Genomic DNA, 22867 nt, shown 5'->3' with positions numbered 1-22867 from the left:
ATTTGGGCTCAAAAAGAATAAAATAGAACATCCAAAAGATGAAAAAAGAATACCATACTGTGTTGACTATAAAATAAGATTGATCATAAGATGAGCCATAATTTTATGTGTCGTCAAAAATACTGACAATTATCATTCAAGATGCCACCGATTGTAAGATGCTCCTGGATTTCAGGGGTGTTAAAATCTGGAAAAAAGTTGTTTTAGAATCGATGAACTGTGTAAGTTGAAACGTTAAAATTTAGGAGATTGATTAAAATACATATTAAGCTCAGCTGATGAGAGAATCAGTTAACTGGGCTAAAGAAACAATATTCAATACAAGTAAATTATCCAGATTGTAGCCCAGAGATACAACGAAATAGAAATATAACAGAATGACTAAGAGTCTTGGAGGATAGAATGAGAGCACCTAGCATATACTACATCAAAATTCCAGAAGGTAATAAAGAGACTGGGAAAAAGCCAACGTTAAAAAGTATAATGGGGGGCTTCTCTGGTGGCGCAGTGGTTGAGAGTCCGCCTGCCGATGCAGGGGTCGCGGGTTCGTGTCCCGGTCCGGGAAGATCCCACATGCCACAGAGCAGCTGGGCCTGTGAGCCATGGCCGCTGAGCCTGAGCGTCCAGAGCCTGTGCTCTGCAACGGGAGAGGCCACAACAGTGAGAGGCCTGCGTACCACAAAAAAAAAAAAAAAGTATAATGGGGGCTTCCCTGGTGGCACAGTGGTTAAGAATCCACCTGCCAATGCAGGGGACATGGGTTCAAGCCCTGGTCTGGGAAGATCCCACATGCCACAGAGCAACTAAGCCCTTGTGCCACAACTACTGAGCCTGTGCTCTAGAGCCCACGAGTCACAACTACTGAGCCCACGTGCCACAACTACTGAAGCCTGCGTGCCTAGAGCCCGTGCTCCGCAACAAGAGAAGCCACCACAAGGAGAAGCCCGTACACGGCAATGAAAAGTAGCCGCCGCTCGCCACAACTGGAGAAAGCCTGCGTGCAGCAACAAAGACCCAACGCAGCCAAAAAAAAAAAAAAAAAGTATAATGACTGAGAAATTTGTGACAATAGTGGAGAGAGAGCTGTCCCCAGGTACAGTAATCCAATCTCAAGCAGGATAAACCAAAAGAAATTTATACTTAGACACATTATACATGTGTCTAAATGATTACCTTTTAACAGCAAAAGTGATAATGTTTTTGATGTGCTGAGAGAAAAACAATAATCAACCTAGAATTTATAACCAGTGAGACTCTTTCAAGAATGAAAGCAAATAGGGACTTCCCTGGTGGTCCAGTGGTTAAGACTCTGTGCTCCCAATGCAGGGGGCCCAGGTTCAATCCCTGGTCAGGGAACTAGATCCCGCAGCTGCAACTAAAATAAAAAGGAAGATCCTGCGTGCTGCAACTAAGACCTGGCACAGCCAAATAAATAAATAAATATTTTTTAAAAAGGAAGCAAATAAAGAATTTTCAAACAAATAAAAACAGAGAGCTTCACTAAAGAAAATTTAAATATATACTTTAAGCAGGAGGAAAATGATCCTAGTTACAAGGTATTTTCTTTTAGGAGGAAGATCAAGAACTCTAGGGTTGAGAGACCTCTATCTACTCTTCAGGGGACATGTTTGCTTACCTCTCAGGTAAGTTTGCTTTTACTTCTTTTACTTCTTTTTGGAATCTGTAGATTCTTACTTTCATGCCAGCCCAGTGAGGTGTTAAGAAAAGTTGTTATTAAAAATATTTTATCTAGCATTTTAGTTATTTCATTTGGGCAGGATTGCCCACTCACCTGTAGGAGATGAAAGTCCTTCTAACAACTTCTTTAGGTTAACTCTCCCTGCCTCTTCAGTCTACATGGAGTCCATGTTACCCATCCTCCTGGCATGTTGTACCTTCCGCTTGTAGCACATACATCAGCTATATTTTCACACTTATTTTTATGCTTTTTAACTTAATTGTCTACTTACCCCATTAGAAATCTAAGGGCTAGGTCTGTATTGCTCTGTTTTATTCCCACACCTTAACAAGTGCTTGGCCCATAGTAGGTATTCAGTAAACATTTATTGAGTAAATAATGTCTACTTAATTAGATATTTTAATGTCTAAAAGTAGAATTAATTAATGAGTAATTAATTTTGAGTGAGAAGCCAATATTAGGTATTAGATCAAACACAGCTGTGTGTCTCTGCTTCAGATCCAGCCTTGGAGACAGTACTCAGGGCTGGTGAATTCCCATAGAACTATGCTGTCTAATATGGCAGTCATTAGCCACATGTGGCCATTTAAATTATTAAAATTAATTAAAATTTAAAATTCCTCACTCACACTCGCCACTGTGGCTATCCTATTGGATACTGTAGACATAGAACATTTCCATTATCATAGAAAGTTCTGCTGGAAGTGCTGCCTTAGAATTCTCAAGAATTCTTAACTGCTCCTCTGTCTCTCTTTTGCTCTTGCTCTCAGTCTTTCTTTCTCTCTCTCCCCACCTCTAAACCAAGTGCAGGGATTGTCTTATTATTAGTGACTTATAATGGTGCTTTTGAACAAGAAGATGCTGGGTACTTTGGGTGACTAGCACCATCTCACTTTTCTTTCTTTTAAATTCCTGAGCTATTGTTTACTAATACATTCTTTTATTCCTATTTCTAACTGAAGCTGACTGTTACTTGGGTAGAAAGCCTAATTGCTTTCTTTTCTAGGTCCTTAAACCCTTTGCTAATGTTTCAGTCTGAGAGTTCCCAAAGCCAGGGTTCTAGGAGAGTTTGGCATGTCTGAACAGCTGAACTAAGAGATAATGGAGTAGGTCCAGCGGGGTGTGGGAGCAGGGCATTCTCTCAATAAAAGAGCTCCCCTCTCTGTACACATGGCCGGTTAATTGGCCATTCTGGGAAAGCATGGATGGGGAGGGGGGGCTTCTGAGAATCGCCAGTGACAGTTAAGTGGCCTTTTGTTGATGTCCTCTGCTGAACAACTTTGTTGGATTTAGTCTCTGCCTTTCCTCCACCTCCTGCAGATTTTCTGTTAGATTCATCATTTACCATTCAGGCATCATCTTTCACTTTCTCCTTCTAATATGACTGCTTTGTGTGCTGGCCTCTGCTTTATTCCTACTGTTCCCACACTGTAAAGGGGGCTGTGTGGGGCTTCAGCAGCACTGAGAAATTGACTCTGCTCTCTGTCGAGAACTATAATAATGACTGCAGTGACCTTCATGTATAGCAGAAAATGCACTACCTATCCTGGCATAATGGTGACCACCTGAAGATAGAGAAAAGGGACTCTTCACTGAATTCCTTCTCATAGAATAGACATTTCCTTTGTTCCCCTCTCCATTTTCTTCTCTCCCCTTCTCTCCACTGCAACTGGAGTCCTGAGCTAAGATGCAGCTGTGACTAAGAGCTAATGCTTTGAGATAATGACATTATATTTTGCAGGCTTTGCCAAGCCAGTTCACCCAAGTTGTCTCATCTAATACCCCCCAAAAATCCTGTGAAGCAGGGAGGAGAGATTTTATTAACCCCGTTTGATTGACTGATGAGTAAATTGAGACTTAGAGAGATTAGGTCAATTGCCCCAGACCTTTTAGACAGGAAATGAGCACCGGCTCTGTGTCTAAACACGGCATTGTTTCAGTGGTGTCCACATCCTTATGTGCAGGGAGGATATGTGTGAGTGGATGGGGAGGGAGAAGGAGCACAGAGAAAGATTAGGAAGAGGGAGGAAAGGAGTGGTTTCCTTTGGCCTCTGGCTTCTCTCGTCTTTCTCTGGAGATGGAGGATTCGATGTTCACGAGAGGCTGGCCCAGCAAACCTCTGGGGAGGGAAACAGCTAAAGGCCTTGTCTTCCTCTTTCCCTCCCCTCCTCCCCTTCTCAGGAGAAGACTCACCTAGGAGTGGGGAGGGGCGCCCCAGCTCTCCAAGACCTGGCGTGTGGGAATCCCACGCAGGGTCTCCCCAGAGAGAGCCTAACGCACATTCTCGGGTCTGGCCTGTCGGCCTTTAGGTGCTCTGCTGTCCTGAGGCCTGGCCGTGCCCGTGCACGAGGAGAACCCCTGAAGTTCACCTGGAGGAAGAAGCATGCAGGGCTTCCCCAGAGGAAGTGTGGGCCGAGGGCTGTCCCCTGTGGACAGGCAGATGCTCCTGGTCTGCAGCTTTGTCCTGGCAGCAGCTTTGGGCCAAATGAATTTCACAGGGTGAGTGGCTGCTCCTTAGTGGGAGGGAGGATTGCTGGGAGCCAGGTGACCGGGTGGCCCAGCGGGACCTGATCAAGGTGAAGGGATTCAGGATTTGAGTTCCCATCCTGAACCCACTTCCAACTCCGTCACCTCTCAATTTCATGTGAGAGGGCAGGACACGCAGCTGTATTATTGTCCCTCCCGCAACCTAGAGTTCTTAGTCTGGACTCCAAGGGTAAGCTTTCAGGGCTCCAAGAACCCCCTGAAATCATATGTAAAATTTTTTGTGTATCTACTTTTTTTCTGGAGGAAGTGTTTGTAACTTTTCTCTGATTCTTAAAAAAGTTATAACCCCCCAAAGACTATGTACTCCTAACGTATGGGTGTGGTATTGTCTTCCCTTGAGTAAAAATAAGTATGAGTATTATATACTCTCTACGGACATGATTTCTCAGCTTCTCAAAGATCCTGCAAGGTAACCACTCCATAGTATTTCCATAGTAGAGAAGAGGAGACACAAGCTTAGAGAGGGTGTTCATCATCCAGGGTGTCAGAGCCGGTCAGGGAGGGAGCCATCGCCATCCCAGGCTCAGACCCCAGAGGTCACACTGCCGGCTGCTCAGTTACATGACCTCCCCACCCCTCTGGAGGGACAGGAAGGAGCTCAGCTTCCCCCTGTGAGGTAGTGTGAGATTGATCTCTTCCATGTCCTGCGGCTCTTGGGAGAAGGCAGGAGAGGGCACGGGGCTGGGGGCAGACATGGCCTTGGGCCCTTGTATGAAGAGCACAAGGGGCCACCATTGGTGCCCCTGACTCCCTGTGTCTGTTCCTTTCTCTCCTTTATTCCTTTTGTTCTCCCTCCCTCCTCCATCCCCCACATTCCTTTGCCATCCTGTTTTCCCTGTCTTAGCATTGGGTTCATCAGCGGCACTGACAGGCTTTTTTATATTTAGTCCCCTGGGTGGTCTGTCCTTGGGGCTGGAGAGACCACTGGTCCTGGGCTAAAGGGCTTTCCTGCTTCCCAGGGCTACAAGTCCTTCTGCTCAGGGGTCCTCTAGCCTCCCGGCTGTCCTGCCAGGTCCCCGCAGTCTGGCCTCTTTTCCACTCTGCCTCTCCCAAGCAGCACAGTCTTCCAGGAATCCCTCTGAACAGCTCCCTCCACCCTCTCTGTGTCTTTCCAGTGACCAGGTTCTTCGAGTCCTGGCTAAAAATGAGAAGCAACTTTCACTTCTTAGAGACCTGGAGGGCCTGAAGCCTCAGAAGGTGAGGACTCCACAGGGCTTGGGGACGAGTTCTCTCCTCCCTCACAGCAGCCTGCACCTTTGGCTCAGTGTCCTGCTTCCCCCACCCCAAACCTGCCCTCTGGGTGTGTCTGCCAAAGATCACAACACTGTGGAAAAATCAAATGTGCCTCCTCTTCAAAAGAGGTTGGGAACACTCACCTGGAAGGTTGGGTGGCCCTTCTTGGCTTTCCCCTCTGTCCTGTAGGGGGGCTGCTCTGAAAATGGCTGGAATGTCCTGAAGCTACACGAGAGGTACATGTATCTCTGGGTGGTATGCCATGCAGCATGCAGACTGGACACATCTGCTTCCCAACTGCAATGGCTTAGCTTGGCAAACCTGTGTTTTATTTGGGTTCGTCCCTGTCAGCCTGAGCATTGGTTTCTGAGAACATTTGTCCTCAGCAAGTATTCCACAAAGGAAAACATTTTCTTCAATAATAGAAGGGTTGTGTTTGAGGGCTGTTGAAACAACTGGGTATTTCTGGATGTGGCCCAAAGCCCACGTTCCTATTCTTTTGAGTGCCCCTATCAACCAGGACTCAGAAAACTTTATAATAAGTCTCTCCATTTTACAAACTGAAAAATAGACATGGCAGTCGGATGGCACAGGGATCCAGATCAGGCCTCTCCTACCCCTTTGGGGTTTAGGGGCAGTGATGTCTCCCTCTCCTCACCAGGGTTCTTGTCCATGTTAATGTTCCAGATGATGAGCCGTCTCACCTTTAGAAATTATTTTGGGCTCTTTGCATCCAGGCGAAATTACATTTTGTGAGTGAGGCTGGGAGATGAGGTGCTTAACATCAGGGAAGGAAACTCAGTCACTTAGGGATTTTGTTTGTCCCTGTCTTTCTGCTCGGCCTTAGGGGTTTCATTTTGGACCTGGGGCCCTTTCAACTGTATAAGAGAAGAACATCTGGCCCTCCAGGGTGCCTACAGGATTGTGTGATAAACATGCCCATTTTTTTCTCCTTTGTGATCAAGGTGGACTTCTGGCGTGGCCCAGCCAGGCCCAGCCTTCCTGTGGATATGAGGGTTCCTTTCTCTGAACTGAAGGACATCAAAGCTTACCTGGAGTCTCATGGCCTTGCTTACAGCATCATGATAAAGGACATCCAGGTGAGGTCCTGCCCCAGCGCTGTGGCTGGGGTCTCACCTTCATATCCTGTTTTGGTTTGGGCCCAACATGGAGAAAGAACATCCAGGGCTAAAATGGACGTTTTCTTTCTGGAGTTTCATCTGCATTTTTGTGAACCTACCATGGAAAGAATGAAACCTCACACTTCTCAAGGAAAATTTAAATCTAAGACAGACTTCATAAGTCATAGTATGGTAATGGCAGGGTAGCTTGGGGAGTCCTCTTTTTTTTAAAAAAAATTGTACAATTTTAAAGGTTACTTTCCATTTACAGTTATAACAAAATATTGGCTATATCCCCCGTGTTGTACAATACATCCTTGAGCCTGTCTTACACCCAACAGTTTGTACCTTCCACTCCCCAACCCCTGTACTGCCCCTCCTCCCCCCACTGGTGACCACTAGTTTGTTCTCTATACCTTTGAGTCTGCTTCTCTTTTGTTATATTCACTAGTTTGTTGTGTTTTTAAGATTACTTGTGGTTTCCTCTTATGGAGGAATTTGTAGTTCATGACAAAGGAGGAGACGGGAGAGAAGGGAGACAGGAGGAAATAGCTCAGGTCTTCTCTAGGCACCATGGGGAGGAGGCACCTCTTCTGGATGGCTCCTTTTGCTTTTCTGACTGCTTCCTCCTGTCCCTGTTGTGTCTCAGCCATTTGATAGCAAGGGATTCCTTCACTCCAGAGAGGCAGGAAGAGGTGAGAGAAGCCGAGTGTGAGCCCTGCTGTGGTTTCCCTCCCCCAACCTCCACTGCACGGCTCTCAGTACTGGGGGCCTCTCCCAGGCAGGATTCTGCCAGAGGAACAGCTTTGGGAGAAGCAGCTGCAGGCCTGCCCTTGGGGAGGGCGAAGGGAGACTTCATCCCAGGCACCCGCCCTCACTTGTTGCTGCACCTTACAGCGTCTTTTCTGAATGTCGTGAAATTCTATTTTAATTGTTCTGTCTTCAAGGATATCCCAAGGAGTCTCTTTCCTAAATCGATTCTTTCGGGCGTCACTGGGTTAGACCTCTCTGGCTGCACCCCTCCGCAGACGCCGTCGTGTACCTGTAGATTTGTATCCACGTAGATGCCTGCGCAGCCACATTGTGCTGCAGCTAATCTCCTCTAAGGGCTTTGCGTGTGGGAATACACAGTCCCCAGAGTGCACACACTTGACATCACATACCATTAGGTGCATTCCTTCCCCTGTAAGCACGGGCCTGGGGCACTGCGGTCCATTCAAAGACCTTTCTTCCTCCTCAGGCACATCTGTTTCCCACTCGACATTTCCCTAATTAAATCCCCCGCAAACAAAAATGGGGAAACTCCCACAGACAAGAGAGGCTACCACATCAAAAGACTTAGTGCTCAATTCTCATTTTTCACCGGTGCCTGCATTTTGAAGTTTGCATTTCCCTGCTTCTGTCCTGCCCTGGAGACCCTGCAGCATTTGGCAAAGAGATAGGAAGAGGTCTCTGACATTTTTCTGTTGATTTCTACATATCAGGAATGGACCCAGAGGCACCTGTGAGTCTCCCCCGCTTCACCGGCTCCTCTGGAACTGTCCTCTCCTGTCATCCCCGGCCCCTGGATTCCCTTCGCTGGTGGGAAACGGGGAGCTTTTCATGCCCTCTCAGTAAAATGCCCTCGACTCCGGGCCCTAACCCAGTCCGGCAGGATTTTCACCAACAACTTGCTCTGTCGGCAACGCATCAAGCTCTGATTGTTATACTTGAGATCACATTTTGGCTCCCAGGGAGCTGGGGCTGGGAGGAGGCTGCTGTGTTGAGTTGATTTGTGGTGATGATGGGGGAAGGTGTCTAGGAGGAGGGAAGCTCAGAGGTGCTAACAGGAGGGAAGGGCTTTGCACCACTCAGGTTGTTGGCCTCCAGTCTCACGTTTTAGTTATTGACGCACAGACCTGGTTGCCTTCTGTCTTCTGGATCACCTCACCCCAGTGTCTGGCATAGTGTCTCCTGCATGGTGGGCCCTCAACCACTGTGTGCTGAATGAATCGCTCTGTTGGCAGGTTCAGGAGGAGCATGCCCGGAGAGAGACCTGGCTAATATGCTGGTCTTTGTCTCCAGAGCCCCCTCCCCTGAGCCCCTCAAGGTACAGAATCATTTGCCTTATCTATCTTTATATTCCCAGCACCTACCATAGGGCCTGCCACTTAGGCGGGGCCTAGTAAATGTTAGTTGACTTAATGGACGTGAGAAGGAGAGGGAAGAGGAGAGAGTATGCTTGCTTGTTAGTACCAGGCTGAGAGAAAGTGTGAAAAACCTTGGTGCCAGCTTTTACTTTGGCCAGAGGCGCTGGAGATTTTTGAGGAAGGGAAGTGCCCCCCTGCCACTCCTGCCTTGTGATCAGAGGGATGCTTGAGATCTGCTTGTTCATTCCACCCACAGATGCAGAGACACCTACTGTGTGCCGGGTATTGGGCAAGGCACTGGAAAAACAAAGATAAAAAAATCTAGTCACTGGATCCAGGGGCGCTTGAGTGCTGTGGGGATGGGAGAGTTGAGGGGAGTAAATCAGTGATTACAATGGAGTGGATGATGCGCTGATGGAGTGGAGCAGGTTGCTATGGGAGCGAGTACAAGAGGCACTGCATGTCGCTCCGAGAAGGCGGTAATTATGGTGTGGCTGAAGAGCGGGAGGCGGGGGGCGGGGAGGGGAAGGGGCCTATGATTGGCACTGAGGCCAGACCAGAGCACAAAGGGCATCCTCCACCAGGTGAACAAGTCAAGATAAAATCCCGAAAAGCGTGGGGGAGCCATCGGAGGGCTCTGACATGATCAGATTTGCATTTTAAGAAAAATCCCTCTGACAGTGACAATGTTGACAATGTTGAGGTGGGGACAGGAACAGGGAGAGACTGACAGACAGGAGGGTGGTGAGGAAATTGCAGTGGGCCAGGGAAGAAATTATCTGATTCTGAGTGAGCTGTATTTGCATTTAATTTTTCTTCACCTCCTCATTCTTTTCAGCCCTTTGGTTTTGTTTTTTTTTTTTTCCCTGGGATGAGTCACCATGGAAAAGCTTCACTTGAGCAATCAGCTCTGTGGATTTTAATGGCTTTTTTCTGATTACAAAATTAATAAATATTCATGATAGATAATTTGGAAAATAGGGGAAAGCACAAAGGAGAAAACAAAAATCACCCATTCTCCGAGCACGCTCTAGAGCAAGATACAATTTAGCGTAAATACTGCTTCGCCAATTTTCCCCTCTCTCCTGGATCATTCCCATTAGCATACAAATATAGAGTTATTTCTCTCATCTTAAAAAGGTCCTCTCTTGATCCTTTCCCCCACCTCCAGCTATCACCCCATTTCTCCTCTTCCTCATAGAGCAAAACTCCTGGAAATATTGACTGTACTTACCATCTCCATCCCTCTCGTCGGGTGGACTGTCCACTGCCTGCTTCACCTCAACTGCCCTTGACAACGTCACACACAGCTCCTAGGTCCAACTCAGCAGTCAGCTCTGAGTGCAGTGTCCTGTTCTTTCATCTTTCAGCCTGACTGGTCACTCTCTCCTCTCTGGAACACGTCTCTCCTTCTGGCTTCCACGACACTACGCTCTCCTGGTTGTCCCATCTTACTGGCTGCTCCTTTGCATGTTGTTTCCCTGTTTCCCAGCTCTGTCCTTTGACCTCTCCTCTACCCCCTCATCCAGGATCACGGCATTGAATACCTTCAACCTCCTGAATACTCCCATATTTATAGCTCCAGCCAGACTTATATATCCGACCTGAACTCCAGACTGACGTATCTGACCATCTACTTGGCATTTCCACCTAGGTGTCTAATGGGCATAGCAAACTTCACAGGTACAAACCTAGCTCCCCTGGCCACTCCCTGGCCTGCTCCTCCATAGCCTTCCCCAACTCAGGAAATGGCAGTGCCATCCTCCCGTCACTCAGACAAGAAACCTGGAGTCATCCTTGACTCTTTTCTCACATCCCACAGACAGTCCATTAGCAAATCCTACCAGCTCTCCCTTCAAAATATATCTTACCACATCCTATTCTATCACCACGGGTCGACACCCCATCAGCCTTCACCTGGATTATTCTGGTAGTTTCCTAACGGTTCTCCCTGATTCCACCCTTGCCTCCTTATTGCCTAGCCTCAAAACAGCAGAGGTGACCTTTAAAAATATGCAAGTCCTATTATGTCACTCCTCTGCTTAAAACCCTCAGTGTCTCCCCACATTATTCAAAGTAAAACCCAAAGTCCTTAAGACTGCTGTAAGGCTCTACACGATGCAAGCCCCACCCCACGTCACTGGCCATTCTCCCCTTGCTCACTCTGCTCCAGGCACTGGAACCTGCTTGATGTTCCTCCAGCTTGCCTGACCTATTCCTGCTTCAGTGCCCTTGACTAGGATCATACCTCAGGGCCTTTGCACTTGCTGGTCCTTGTAGCTGGAATGCTGCTTCTACAGATATCGGCATGGCTTATTCCCGCACTACTTTCAACACTTGATTCACGTATCAACTTTTCACCCTATTTTAAGTTGTACCCTTCTCCTCCCACACTCTCCCAGTTCCCGCCCTCACTTTTCTCCTTGGCACGTACAGCCTTCTAATGTCCTATATGATTTACTTATTTGTCTTGTTTGCTGTCTGTCTCCCCTACCAGACTGTAAGCTCCATGAGGGCAGGCAATTTTGTTTTGTTGGCTGCCATATCTTTAGTGCCCAGTGTGTGCTTCACAAACACTGGTCTGCTGAGTAGAAGAGATTAAAAAGTGGGAAAGGTGTTGGCTGGGTGGCAGCTCTAAAGAGGAGAGGAAGACAGGAATAGGCAAGGAAAGGAAGGAATCATGGGTAAGGCCCTGAGGGAGAGCCAGAGTCTGGCTGCATGGGGATAGGGGGCTGAGGAGGGTTGGGGGTAGGAGTTGGGAGACAGGGTCAGCAGAAGGACTAGGCCCCTCTCTTGGTCCCAGGGAGGGGCAGGGGCTGCCTGACTCACCCAAGTGACCACTAATGGGGGTCACCTGCTGTCCAAGTCCTGCAGACACCACTTCTCCCTGGAGGAACCCAGATTTCCTGGTCATGCCCTGTAATGATTATTCCACCAGAGTCCTGGAGTCACCCAAGAGTCACTGTTGTTGTCCTGTCGTTGTCATCATCATCATACCTGGCATTTACTGCATGCTAGGCAATGTTCTAAGCATTTTACATGTATTCACCCTTCTAATCCTCACAAGAACACTTCAAGTATGTGTGAAAGTACATGGTAACATGACCCTCATTTTATGAATGTGCAGAGAATTTCCTAATTTAGGAGACTGAGGCACAGAGAACTTTGCAATTTGCCCAAGTTAGTGACAACGTCAGGATTTAATCTGAGACAGCCTGACTCCAGGCCCTGGGCCCTTTACTCTTGTGCCGTCTGCCTTCTCAAGCGGTGTCGTTGTTCGTATGGCGTTTTAGCTTTGCCTTTTGGGCAGGGAAGCCCCGGTTCGGTCTTGAATTCTGAGGGGTCCATTCTAACAGCCCCAGATCTGTACCCCCTCACCCGCCATCCAAACGTAGGCATGGACTGTAACTGCCACTGGCCATGCAGCTGCGACTGCAAATGTTAGGCCTGGAAGAGGAGGCCAGGGATGCATGAGAAGAGGTGACTGCCCTCCTCACAGAGCGGACATTAGAGCCCATCTCCTGCCCGCCACCACTGTTTCTGTGAACTTCGTCCATTTTACGTCTGTGGTTGGAGTGAGCTGTGAATGCAGATTCCCCTCAGGCGTCATCTTCACCGTTACGATCAGCTTCCCCCAGCTCCCCATCTTGGAGGTGCTGTTCTTAATGTCCCCATCCTTCCTTGCTCCTGTCATAAATTAATTTACACCGAGGTATTACTTTCCCTGTCAGCTTACGGCTTCCAGGGAGGCAAATGGCTTACTTCTGAGTCTTTTTTTTTCTCTGAGAAGCCTGACAGGGCTGTAATTAGGCAAGCCTGCGGCAAGTCTGCATTCTTAGTTCTCCCATCCCCTTCCCTCAGCCCTGTGAAGGGAGCAAACATCTGCGTATTTTTCAGGCCAGGGTAGATTAATGTTCCTGGAATCAAGGGCCCAGCTGTGAGGGCTGAGCATTCCCAATTTGTAAGCGGGTGTCATATCCATTCACAAGGCTGTGAGCGTGTTTGGAAAGTTATTTGCAGTTTAGTGCCGACTTCCCATTTGCCTCCAAGCTGTCGTGTGGAACAAAGGACAGCCTTATGGGAACTCTCTTCCTGTGGGTGTCCCTGAGCTGTGGGGAAAGAACTGGGTCCTCAGGTCCTATCTTCCCAATTTTTCTTCCCTCTCCTCCACCTTCACTCACCACCTCCATCCCTAGGAAGTTAGATGTATGGGCCCTTTAACTTTACGGCGTTGGGGCCCTGACTCCGGGTGAGTTGGCCTGACCTGCTCTCTGCTCTGCAGCTGCTCACTGCAGCTGGTCATGCCCGGCCCACAGTGAGGGACACACATTGGTCATGGAGGCTGCTGAGATTTCCGTTGATTTTCTGGGAAGAAGACAAATTTCCTTTGTTAGAGCTTCCCAGGCTGGTGCTTGTGCCAGTGAGGATCAGGGCTCCTCCAGCCAGCTCTAACTAAACCAGCAATCCCAGCTTTGCCCAAGTGGGAACGTCCCCAGCCCAGCGAGTTCAGCTAGAGAACATTGCAATTACAAATGCCTAGCGTGTAGTTGGTGCTCAAAAAGAGAATGAAATGAGCCCCAAACATTGACTTCCACTCCCATTTAAAAATCTGTGAACTTGAGGGTTGTGAGCAAGCTGACAGGGGCGATGGGGTGAGTGTGTCATCTGATAGTGGCCTCGGCTGCAGCGGGGCAAGGCGGGAGTGTTTCTTCTAGCCCTGGGACTGAAGGCGCCATGGCTGCTGCTTTATTTTTAGCCATTTGTGTGTTTTGTCTTTGTTTTAGTATTATTTATTCATTTAGAAGATTTTCCTTATTGAAGTAGTGTGAGCACGTTGCCAAAATGCAAAAATAGAGAAAAGGAAAAATTGCTTGAAATCATAATCTTTCTCTCCTAACAGGCATGTTAGCATTTTGGGTTTTTTTTTGACATTTTACTATGTTGTTTTCCTATGCTTGGGGTATTGCCTTTTCATTATTTTAAAGCATTTTTAAATTACAAGAATAGTATGATGGACTTTTCACCTGTTGTTCATATTTTATATGTGTGCTTACTCTTTTTCTCTCTATGTACACACACACACACACACACACACACATAGACGTGTGTGTGTGTGTGTGTGTGTGTGTGTGTGTGTGTGTGTGAGATTCTTATTAGCTTTTAGTTTTGATAGCAAGCTGGCCTTAAGGAACGTAATGTTAGAAACTAGGATATCTGGGTTTTTATCTCACCTCTGCCCCTAGTTAGCTTTGCTATTAAGTCTCTTTACCTCTCTAATTTGCTTTTTCTCTAAAACATGAATAGTTAATTCTTGCCCTGTCATCAGGTCATCTGACCAGATCAACCGAGATGATGAGTATACAGATGCTTGGTTAAACTAAAAGACTCTGGCCTGAAGCAAGGCATTATCAGGATTTCCTTGTGACCCAGAGCTGCAAACCAGAGTGACTCTGGGTTGACGGCCTCTGCTTTCCCAGCACCCCTGTGGCAAAGGGGCCCAGGCACCTCCCATGCTGCACAGGCAGGGCTGAGTCCTGGGGTGCTTCGGTCCCTGGGTGTCAATGTAAGGGTATGAGCTTAGGGTGAAGGGCACCTGCCCACCTCACTGAGTCCCGAGCTGAGAAAAATGCCCCAGGATGATGTGGGAGGTCAGTTCAACCCAGGCACTATACTGCCCGCTCTGTGGGAAGTACCACATGAGGATTGTGTGCCAACTCCAAATTGCCACTCAAGGAAGGACATTACTTTGGCTCACCTGTACTTGTGTTTAAGAGGCAGTTAAGATGGTGAGTGACAGACTGTTGGCACATTAAGTATAATGATTTGGACTGGCTTTTCGAATGGCTTGGACATCAACTGTCTGGGCTACTTCCTGGGGCAGAGTGCATGCTGTGGGTCAGGGGAGCCCTCTGCTCCCACAGGGGTCAGTGTACATAGTTCAGCTTGGGCTTTGGCTCAACAGAGTGTTCACAGAGGACAAAAGCAATGTTGGCAGTAGCTCATGAGCATCTTTTCCAAGACACTTTTATATCTTTTATTACATTTTATCCTTTTGAGATGGGCAAGGCAATTCCCAATTTTAAAGCTGAGGAAACCAAGATCAAGGTTCCGCAGCAAGTTAGTGGCAATGGCACACTTAGAGCCAAGTTCTCCAGACTCCTTGTCCTGTGCTCATCTGGGAAATGGCAGCATGAATGCCAGCTTGCCAAGTGGAAGAATCACCCAGCAACCTGGCATCTCCTCCTTTTGTGCAGTTCACACTCACAGCGGCTCATTCTCGCGTGTCGATGCTGTGTTTGTGCAGCCAGCTGAGGCAGGGCCTCAGAAGAGACATGCCTGGCCCAGCCTCCTCTTCCCTTCCTAGGTGCTGCCGGACGAGGAGAGAGAAGCCATGGTGAAATCCCGCTGGCTGGAGCGCAGCACCAGTGGCTTCAGTTACTCCTCGTATCACACCCTGGAGGAGGTGGGTCTGCCAGGTCAGGCTCTGGGCTCTGTTGTCCTCTTGAGCCCTCAGGGTCTCCAGCCTCAGGACTCTGGGGTCTACAGGAGACTGTGAGCTGACGCTTGGGGAGTGCAGAGCACACACTGGGCGACAGGAGGTAGACAGCTCAAGGAGGTCCAGAAGCCAGGATTCAGATAGAGGGGACTGTAGCCCGGTCCAGAGCAGGCGTGGGAGGTGGAACACTAGAGCAGGGATCCAGCACCGTCCAGAACAGAGCAGGTAGAGGCACCTTCCTATCTGACATTCTGGCTAGGGATCCAGGGGTCTTAACCTCTGAACGACCATTCCTGTGTTAAGTGACCCCAGCTGTGAGTACTAGAGCATAGAGGGACAGGAAGCTAGGCATGTTAGAGAGCCATTTTGTAGAATTAAAGAGTTGCGTTCAGCTGGAGAAAATTTATGATTACAGTTACAGCCATTGAGGGCAGGCATGACTGATTGTGACTTGTTCATAAAGGTAGAATATGCAAGAAAAGCATAGAGACGCCCAGTCGAGAAAGAAACTCTAGGCACACATACTATTTCCATGTAAGGGATGACATTATTGATATTGTCCATCTATTATTATCATTATCACTCTCCCCGTTTCACGAAGTCCGTTAATAGAGGATCCATTTTCTTTCGTGTATTTGTTAATTTAATTATATATTGGAAGAATAAGAGAATGAATTAGTATATTCCATCAGTATTTACTGATGTCAGAGATAAATAATCCTGCCTTCAAGAGGCTTAGAATCTAAAAGGGTCAGGATGACTAAAAACAACACCGCAAGGACTGAGATCTGTCAAATGGATTGAATGGGCCAATAATATGGAAGCAAGAGAAACTTCCAACCAGAGAGAGCCATGCAGGCCGACCCTGGGGACTGAGTAGGCGCAGCACGTGCTGCTCTTCCAGGCAAGGCTTAGGAAGAGCCTGGGAATCCAGGCTAACCACAGCTCCTGCCTTAGACCCAAGGTAGTCTTTGATTTTTGTGATACTTTTAGATCCTCAAGGGAGGTGGGAAAGCATTAAAGAGGGTGGGATGGGACAAGGAGAATACTCAGAGAGATCCTGGGATTTGCCCCCTCCCCGCTTAACTGCCCCTCTGAGAAACTTCATTCCTTTCAGATATATACCTGGATCGACAACTTTGTAACTGATCATTCAGATATTCTCTGGGAAATTCAGATTGGCCACAGCTTTGAAAATCGGTCCATTCTTGTTCTGAAGGTAAAAGCTAGCAGTGTTGACCACTAGACTGTACAGTGAGTGCCTCTGGCATAAGTTGAGCTCATATGGGGTTGTGGCTGGGTGGGAGTTTTAGGGAGAGAGATGTGTACACTCTTGTCCCGAGGTGACCCACAAGCTTTGGGATGGTGGTGTTCGGGGACCCACCCTTGTAGGTGTGGACAGGTGGTAGTGCAGTGACCTGGCATGTCTGGGTCAGGAATCTGGTGGGAGGGTTGCTAAGGAGATGGAACTGCAGAGTGGCAATCATCACCTTGGACTTGGGATGTGAGTGTGAGTGAGTCAGCATTCTTCCTGTTACCTCAGTTGCTTCATCTGTTTAATGGGAAGAGCAGTACCCAGAGGCTTCATTTACAACAACTGAAGTCATCTGGCTCAGGCAGCCCCACAGACAGGCCTGAGTCTATGAGGACAGCTTTCAGCCCTTCACAGGGGCCACTGGAAACAGAGCTCTAGTAAACTTGGCAGCAGCAGTGCCCTTGGCCATGAAGGAGGCAGGATGGGTGAGAGTGTGGAGCCTACGGGAAAATGATTCTTTGTGTGTGCCCTAGAGGGCACTCAGGAGCATGGACCACGCAGGGCATTTGACATCCAGCTCTCAGAGAAGACAGGCACTGCAGTCCTCAACAATGCCCTGGGGGACTCTTCTGAAGGGTCAAGTGGTCTCATCTAGCTCGGGATTTGACTTCGCCTGTGCCTGCTTTGATTTCCCTTAAGGGCTGTCTGTGTTCCCCCTTTAATGCTAAGACCTTGCTACTCAGTGGGATCCTTGGACCAGGAGCAGCAGCATTCCTGGGAGCTTGTTAGAAACTCCCAGCCACACACCCCTTTCCAGATCTACTGAATCAGAATCTGCATTTTACTGAGCTCCCCGGAGGATTCACGTGCCCCTCAAAGTTTGAGAAGCACTAGTCTAAAATACTTTCAAACTTGGGAAGTTCTGTGCCTCTGGCTGGATCACTTTGCTCTCCAAGAGCATCACTATGTCTCCAGGGCACCCCCACACGTGTGCACTTTCTATGGGCTCATGCACAGGTACCTCCACCTACAGCCCCCCTCTCAGGAACATGGGGCCGCTCCAGGCAGTGAGGATACGTCTGGGGCCTCCTTCCAGGCAGTCTAGGGACAGCCCTGTAGCTGTTTTGGTTCAAACTTGTATGGGGTCCGGTGCTTTTCCCCAGTTCAGCACTGGAGGTTCGCAGCGCCCAGCCATCTGGATCGACACTGGAATCCACTCCCGGGAGTGGATCACCCATGCCACCGGCATCTGGACTGCCAGGGAGGTCAGCACAGACCATGGGGGCTGGGCTGGGGGAATGGGGGCTGCTCAACTATTTAAGGGCACCTCCAGTTGAAAACTTAATTCGTGGTTCTCCTAACCCGGGGGGCTGTCTACGCTCCTGCCCTATGGAACAGCTGCCATGTGCTCTGGCCTTTTGCAGCACAGAGCCCCAAGCTGTCCTCTGCTTTCTAGTTGTTTAAAATCCAAGCCTTTGGTTCTGCACAAGGCTGAACCTGATGACTGATGCCACCCCTGCCTACAGCCACTGGCTGTACAGATGTCCTGCTCTGCTTCGGAGGAGAGCCCAGCAGGGCCTCCTGTCCCTCACCCTGTCCCCACCCTGCCCTTTCTTGCAGATTGTCAATGAATATGGCAAAGACCACATCGTTACAGACGTACTGAATGCCGTGGACATCTTTATGGAGATTGTCTCCAACCCTGACGGGTTTGCTTATAGCCACAGCATGGTGAGAGTACCTGAGAGGGAGGGGGTCAAGGATCAGGGGTCAGCTCTGGGGGAATGGAGGAAAGGTCACTGTGGCTTTGGGATGCTTGGCTGAGGTTCCCTAGGGGCAGGCCCCGCGGGGGCTCCTTGCAGAGCCTCACTGAGGCAGGCGGGCTGCTCAGATACTGTAGCTGCAGCTCTTGCCCTTCAGCCTCCCTCTTGCTGCCCAGGGAAGGCCACTGTTGATTGACTGTGCTTGGGCCTCTCTCCATACCCATGTTTAACCTCATAATACCCCAGGTTTAACCACAAAGCATCTGATCTGCAGCCTTGGCCCAGCCCCATGCCAGCCTCATCCTGCCCCAGAGATTCCTTCCTTTTGCCCCTCCCTGGCCCGCCGGACCCCGCTTCCTAGACCAGGATGTCAGAGGCTCCCACCCAGGAATGGGCCCAGTGAATGAGGTCACCTGCCCTGCGCATTTTCAGAACCGCTTGTGGCGGAAGAACAAGTGCAGCAGACCCGGAATCTTCTGCATTGGTGTGGATCTTAACAGGACCTGGAAGTCAGGCTTTGGAGGTACTGCAGTCTGCTGCACCCGGGGGCAGGGCTGGAGAGGACTTGGTTCCTGGCACGTCTCCCACACAGTCAGATTATGTTGACTCATAACTGGGGAGGCAAAGCAGTTAGCTAATGCAAGTGAGTCATGGCCAGAGACAGGCAGGCACATGCCTAGGATCGGCCGTGAGGTATGGGGAGAGGTTGCATATGTCTGTTAAATGTATACATATGCAAAGCCTTCATGGGAAACAGCTCCTTGCCTGGGGACTAACTGCAAGGGTCAGATCCTAAATATGGCAGAGAAAGGCTTAAGGAGGTCCAAAGTAGTCTTGCTCATTGTTCAAAACCCAGAATTTGTGGTGCCCCACCCAAATATCTCTAGCCCTTCCTTGAATGGAGCATGCCACAAGAAAATGCCTCCAAATTCATTCCCTGAGACCTGTGACCCAAATTTTGCCCTCTGGGGAGGCCAGAACAAAGGTTCGAACATAAAATAAACTAGTTCCTTATCATTAACACTGACTTGAGCCTGGCTTTTATTTTTGGCCCAATTACTTTGTGACCCTGGGCTGTTGGACTGTTGTTTACCTGAAGGGTTGTATCATTCAAGGGAGGGGTGGGCAGCTTCCTCCTGAGTTCCCTTGGTGTTCTTTCTGATTATCTCCCTTGCCACACGAGAGGCTTAGGGACTAGATGGGGAAACTGAGGCTTCCAGAAAGCCCAGAGATGAGTATGTGGACCCTGGGAATGCAGAAATTTGATGGTTGGGGTTCTGGGTCTAACCAGGAAAGTCTCCAAAACAGAGGGGTGTATGGGTACAGCCCTCAGCCCCCAGATACTGCTCCCACACTATACTGGGGAATCAGGGTTTGGCTCCACAGGAGACGATGCCGTGCTGTTGGCTGCTCCTACCCCCTCGCCATGCTGTTGAAAAGCAGATCTGCAGATGGGAGGTCAAGCCCACGAGATAGAACATTCTAGATCTGGATGCCCATTGCTTTCAAAATCTGATTTGAGTCTGTTCTCATTGAAAATAAGGACAGCTCTGAAGCATACAGAGTGAGGCCACCAGCCCACAGTGTAGGGGTTGCCTGAGAGTCTGGGGCTGTGTTTTAGCTGCTTGTGTAAGGGAACACAGCCACATAAAATTAGGTTTCCACCTCCAAATAACCAGACATTTGCCCCCAAGAGGGCATCCACGTGGGCCCCTCAAAACTGGCTGAAGGGAGTGCCCACGTACCCTGAGACAGACTGGCTAGAAGAAAGACAAATTACCTCTTAAAGAAAATAACTTTTGTGAGTTTCACCACAGGAAAAAAAATCAGTATATATATATACACAATGTAAAAAAAAATATGTGGGAAAAAAGCCCAGAGGGGACAAAAAGCTCCCATAATCCCCCTGCCCAAAGATTACTGCTTTTAATAATTTACCATGTCCTTCCAGTGAGTTCCCTTGCTACAAATTACATTTTTAGAGAAGGAAAAATAAATAGCTAATGAATCCATTAGCAGGTACTTGTGAAACAGGCAGGCTCAGAGGACTTTGACTGTGAATGTCAGAGACAGACAGCTAATTCCCATTTGGTCAGGGGAAGATTAGTTTATTCTGCCTAGCTCAAACCAGAACTAACGGCCTGAAGTGTTTCTCCATATTTGGGCAAAGCCACCTGGTCGTTGGCAGGGGAACCACTTTCCATGCGTGGGCTGCAAACGCAGACAAAGCTTGCAGCCTCCCTCGCTCTGCTCATCTGTTGCTATTTGTCATTCATCAAGTGTAGCAGGTGCAGAGGCTCCCAACAGACACAACAAACAGGGCCACTGTTAGCTGGGCCAGCTCCAGCCTGTGAGGCTGCTCCTACGCCCTCTTTTCCTGCAGGCACATCCCCTTCTAACCAGGGTCAGTCCTTGCCCTAGGCAAGGACCCGAAGACCAAGAAGAGATGCGCTCCCAGGTGACAGAATCGCCTCTGGGCCTGCCTGTGGCCAGAAATATCTGAGTGTCTGGTTAGTGACTCGGGGGGAAGATTTTGTTTATGGTTTTATTATTGCCTTAATTTAATTGCTGCGTAAAGAGTAATCTGTAGATCATCCCTCCCACCCCGCTGCCCTCACCTGCACCCTTGGGGAGGACCTGTTTGCTGCAGTCCTAGAGCAGCATCTGAACTGGTGGGCAAGCCTCTCAGCTCTCTGGCCAACTCACTGCCCTGAGGGGTGCTCTGGCATCCTCAGGAGGCTTCAGAAGTTGGGGCAATCTCTGGCCTCTGACTGGCTTCTGTGCAGTCATTTCAGGGAGGAGGAGTGAGAGCAGGACCTGGGATGCTCTTTCCAGTTGTGTTCCTAACCCACAAATCGTGACCAGCCCAGCCTAGCCCTCCATGACATGGCCCTTGGGGAGGGGAGGAAAACAGAAGAGGAAGAAAAGAGATGGGGAGCAAAGAGTCTAGTAGGAGATGGGAACAAATTAAATTTGTGAACAGAATAGAAGCACAGCTGCTCTTTGCCCTCTCTCCAACTTAGGTCCCCAAGAAGAATTTTCAAAGACTCTTTGCATCTGTGGTTCCCAGACCAGCCTTGGGCAACTATGGTGATCTAGTCTCTCTTTTCCTCCAAGTTCATGCTGTTCTTGGGCTATGGCTGTGGCAAAGCTTGAGCAGACAATAAGTCTGAGCACTCAACTGACCCAGGCCTTTCCCATGGCAGTGGAGGGTCAGCAGAGAAGGATCAGCTCAAAGGGGTCACTGCTCATAGGGGAGGCCAGGTTGGAGACCTACTGGCAACTGCTGAGGCAGGCCTGCCTTTCTAATGGAGCCACAGTCAGGGCTTAACCAAAGGACAAGCCAAGGGAGCTCCCTACAGGGCCACAGAGCTGCTGAGTCATGGTGTGGCAACACTCCTCTGATGTACTAGGCTAGGGTATGAAGCAGTAACAAATATCCCTCCAAATCTCAGTGGCTTAACACAATATAAATTTATTTTTCATGCATACAAAGTCCAATGTGGGTAGGTGCCCCTCCTTGACAGCTTTCTTCCACTGGTGACAGAGGGATCCAGGACACTTCTCCATTTAGAGTTTTTTCCTTCAAGCACACAGACAGAAGAGAGTGTCGAGAAGTCACACTTGCTCTTAGCCTACAACTAGAAGTGACACATCATCACCGCTCACATTCTCATTGGTCAAAAGTAGTCACATGACCTCAACCAAACTGCAAAAGAGGCTAGGAAATGTAGAGGAGTACAGTATATTTTGTGAGCACTAAGTGTCTTTCCCAAGCCTGGGAATTTGAACACTTTGGGTGCTTTGACTCCACTTCCAGGAAATGGTTCTAACAACAACCCCTGCTCAGAGACTTATCATGGGCCCTCCCCTCAGTCAGAGCCAGAAGTGGCTGCCATTGTGGACTTCATCACGTCCCACGGGAACATCAATGCTCTGATCTCCATCCACAGCTACTCTCAGATGCTCATGTACCCCTACGGCCACTCTCTGGAGCCTGTTTCAAACCAGGAAGAGTTGGTGAGATTGGCTGCTTAGGGCTTGGGGGAGGCATCCAGCAGACTCCCAACAGGCCCCATGGTAGGGAGTGGGGGGTGGGGGGACTTGTTCTCACATGTGATCAAGTTCAAAACTGGAGGTGCTGTGCTTCCTTCTCACGAGAGCCATCTACATGTTCAACTTCCAAGACTCTGAAGACCCTGCTTCTCAGCAGCTGGTGAGGGTGTGGGAGTGTGGGGAGCGCCGGCATCTCACTCTCTGGATTTAATCTTGCAGTACAGTCTTGCCAAGGATGCAGTGCAGGCCCTGTATGAGGTTCATGGGATCGAGTACATTTATGGCAGCATCAGCACCACCCTCTGTGAGTGAGCCTTCCCTCGTCTGTTGCTGCTTCAGGCACCACATCCACCTAGGGTCGGGCCAGGTGCAAGCTCTGCTGACTGGCAGGCCTGGTTGGCCACAGGGTTGTGCCATAGATCTAGCTGGGCTGGGCCAGAGCTGATTTCCACATTTGAATAGAAGGGTGAATGGTGGTACCCAGACACAGACACCTGTTTCTTTGCAGCATTAATTAGTGCCTATCTCCCAATGCCTGGGTTACTGCAATGTTCTTTGAGGGTAAATA

The 22867-nt window shown here is 49.0% G+C and overlaps 1 protein-coding gene and 1 non-coding gene across 2 annotated transcripts in view; both read left to right on the top strand.

Moving 5' to 3' along the window:
* Positions 1 to 22867, top strand: part of CPA5 (carboxypeptidase A5) — a 59105-nt gene that overhangs the window by 26241 nt on the left and 9997 nt on the right. The window contains exons 4-14 of the mRNA XM_030853812.2: positions 1571 to 1643; positions 4009 to 4198; positions 5362 to 5443; positions 6445 to 6579; positions 15094 to 15192; positions 16343 to 16444; positions 17644 to 17745; positions 18101 to 18211; positions 18676 to 18766; positions 22064 to 22263; positions 22519 to 22603. Of these exons, the coding sequence (XP_030709672.1) occupies positions 4083 to 4198; positions 5362 to 5443; positions 6445 to 6579; positions 15094 to 15192; positions 16343 to 16444; positions 17644 to 17745; positions 18101 to 18211; positions 18676 to 18766; positions 22064 to 22263; positions 22519 to 22603 (1123 nt within the window). The 5' untranslated portion in view covers positions 1571 to 1643; positions 4009 to 4082. The remainder of the gene's footprint in view (positions 1 to 1570; positions 1644 to 4008; positions 4199 to 5361; positions 5444 to 6444; positions 6580 to 15093; positions 15193 to 16342; positions 16445 to 17643; positions 17746 to 18100; positions 18212 to 18675; positions 18767 to 22063; positions 22264 to 22518; positions 22604 to 22867) is intronic.
* Positions 1284 to 1356, top strand: TRNAG-CCC (transfer RNA glycine (anticodon CCC)). Its single transcript has one exon. It is a non-coding gene; the product is annotated as a tRNA-Gly (tRNA).

Source organism: Globicephala melas, chromosome 9 (assembly GCF_963455315.2).
Source record: "Globicephala melas chromosome 9, mGloMel1.2, whole genome shotgun sequence".
In the NCBI taxonomy this organism is placed as follows: Eukaryota; Metazoa; Chordata; class Mammalia; order Artiodactyla; family Delphinidae; genus Globicephala; species Globicephala melas.
This window is presented reverse-complemented; position numbering and strand designations above follow the sequence as displayed.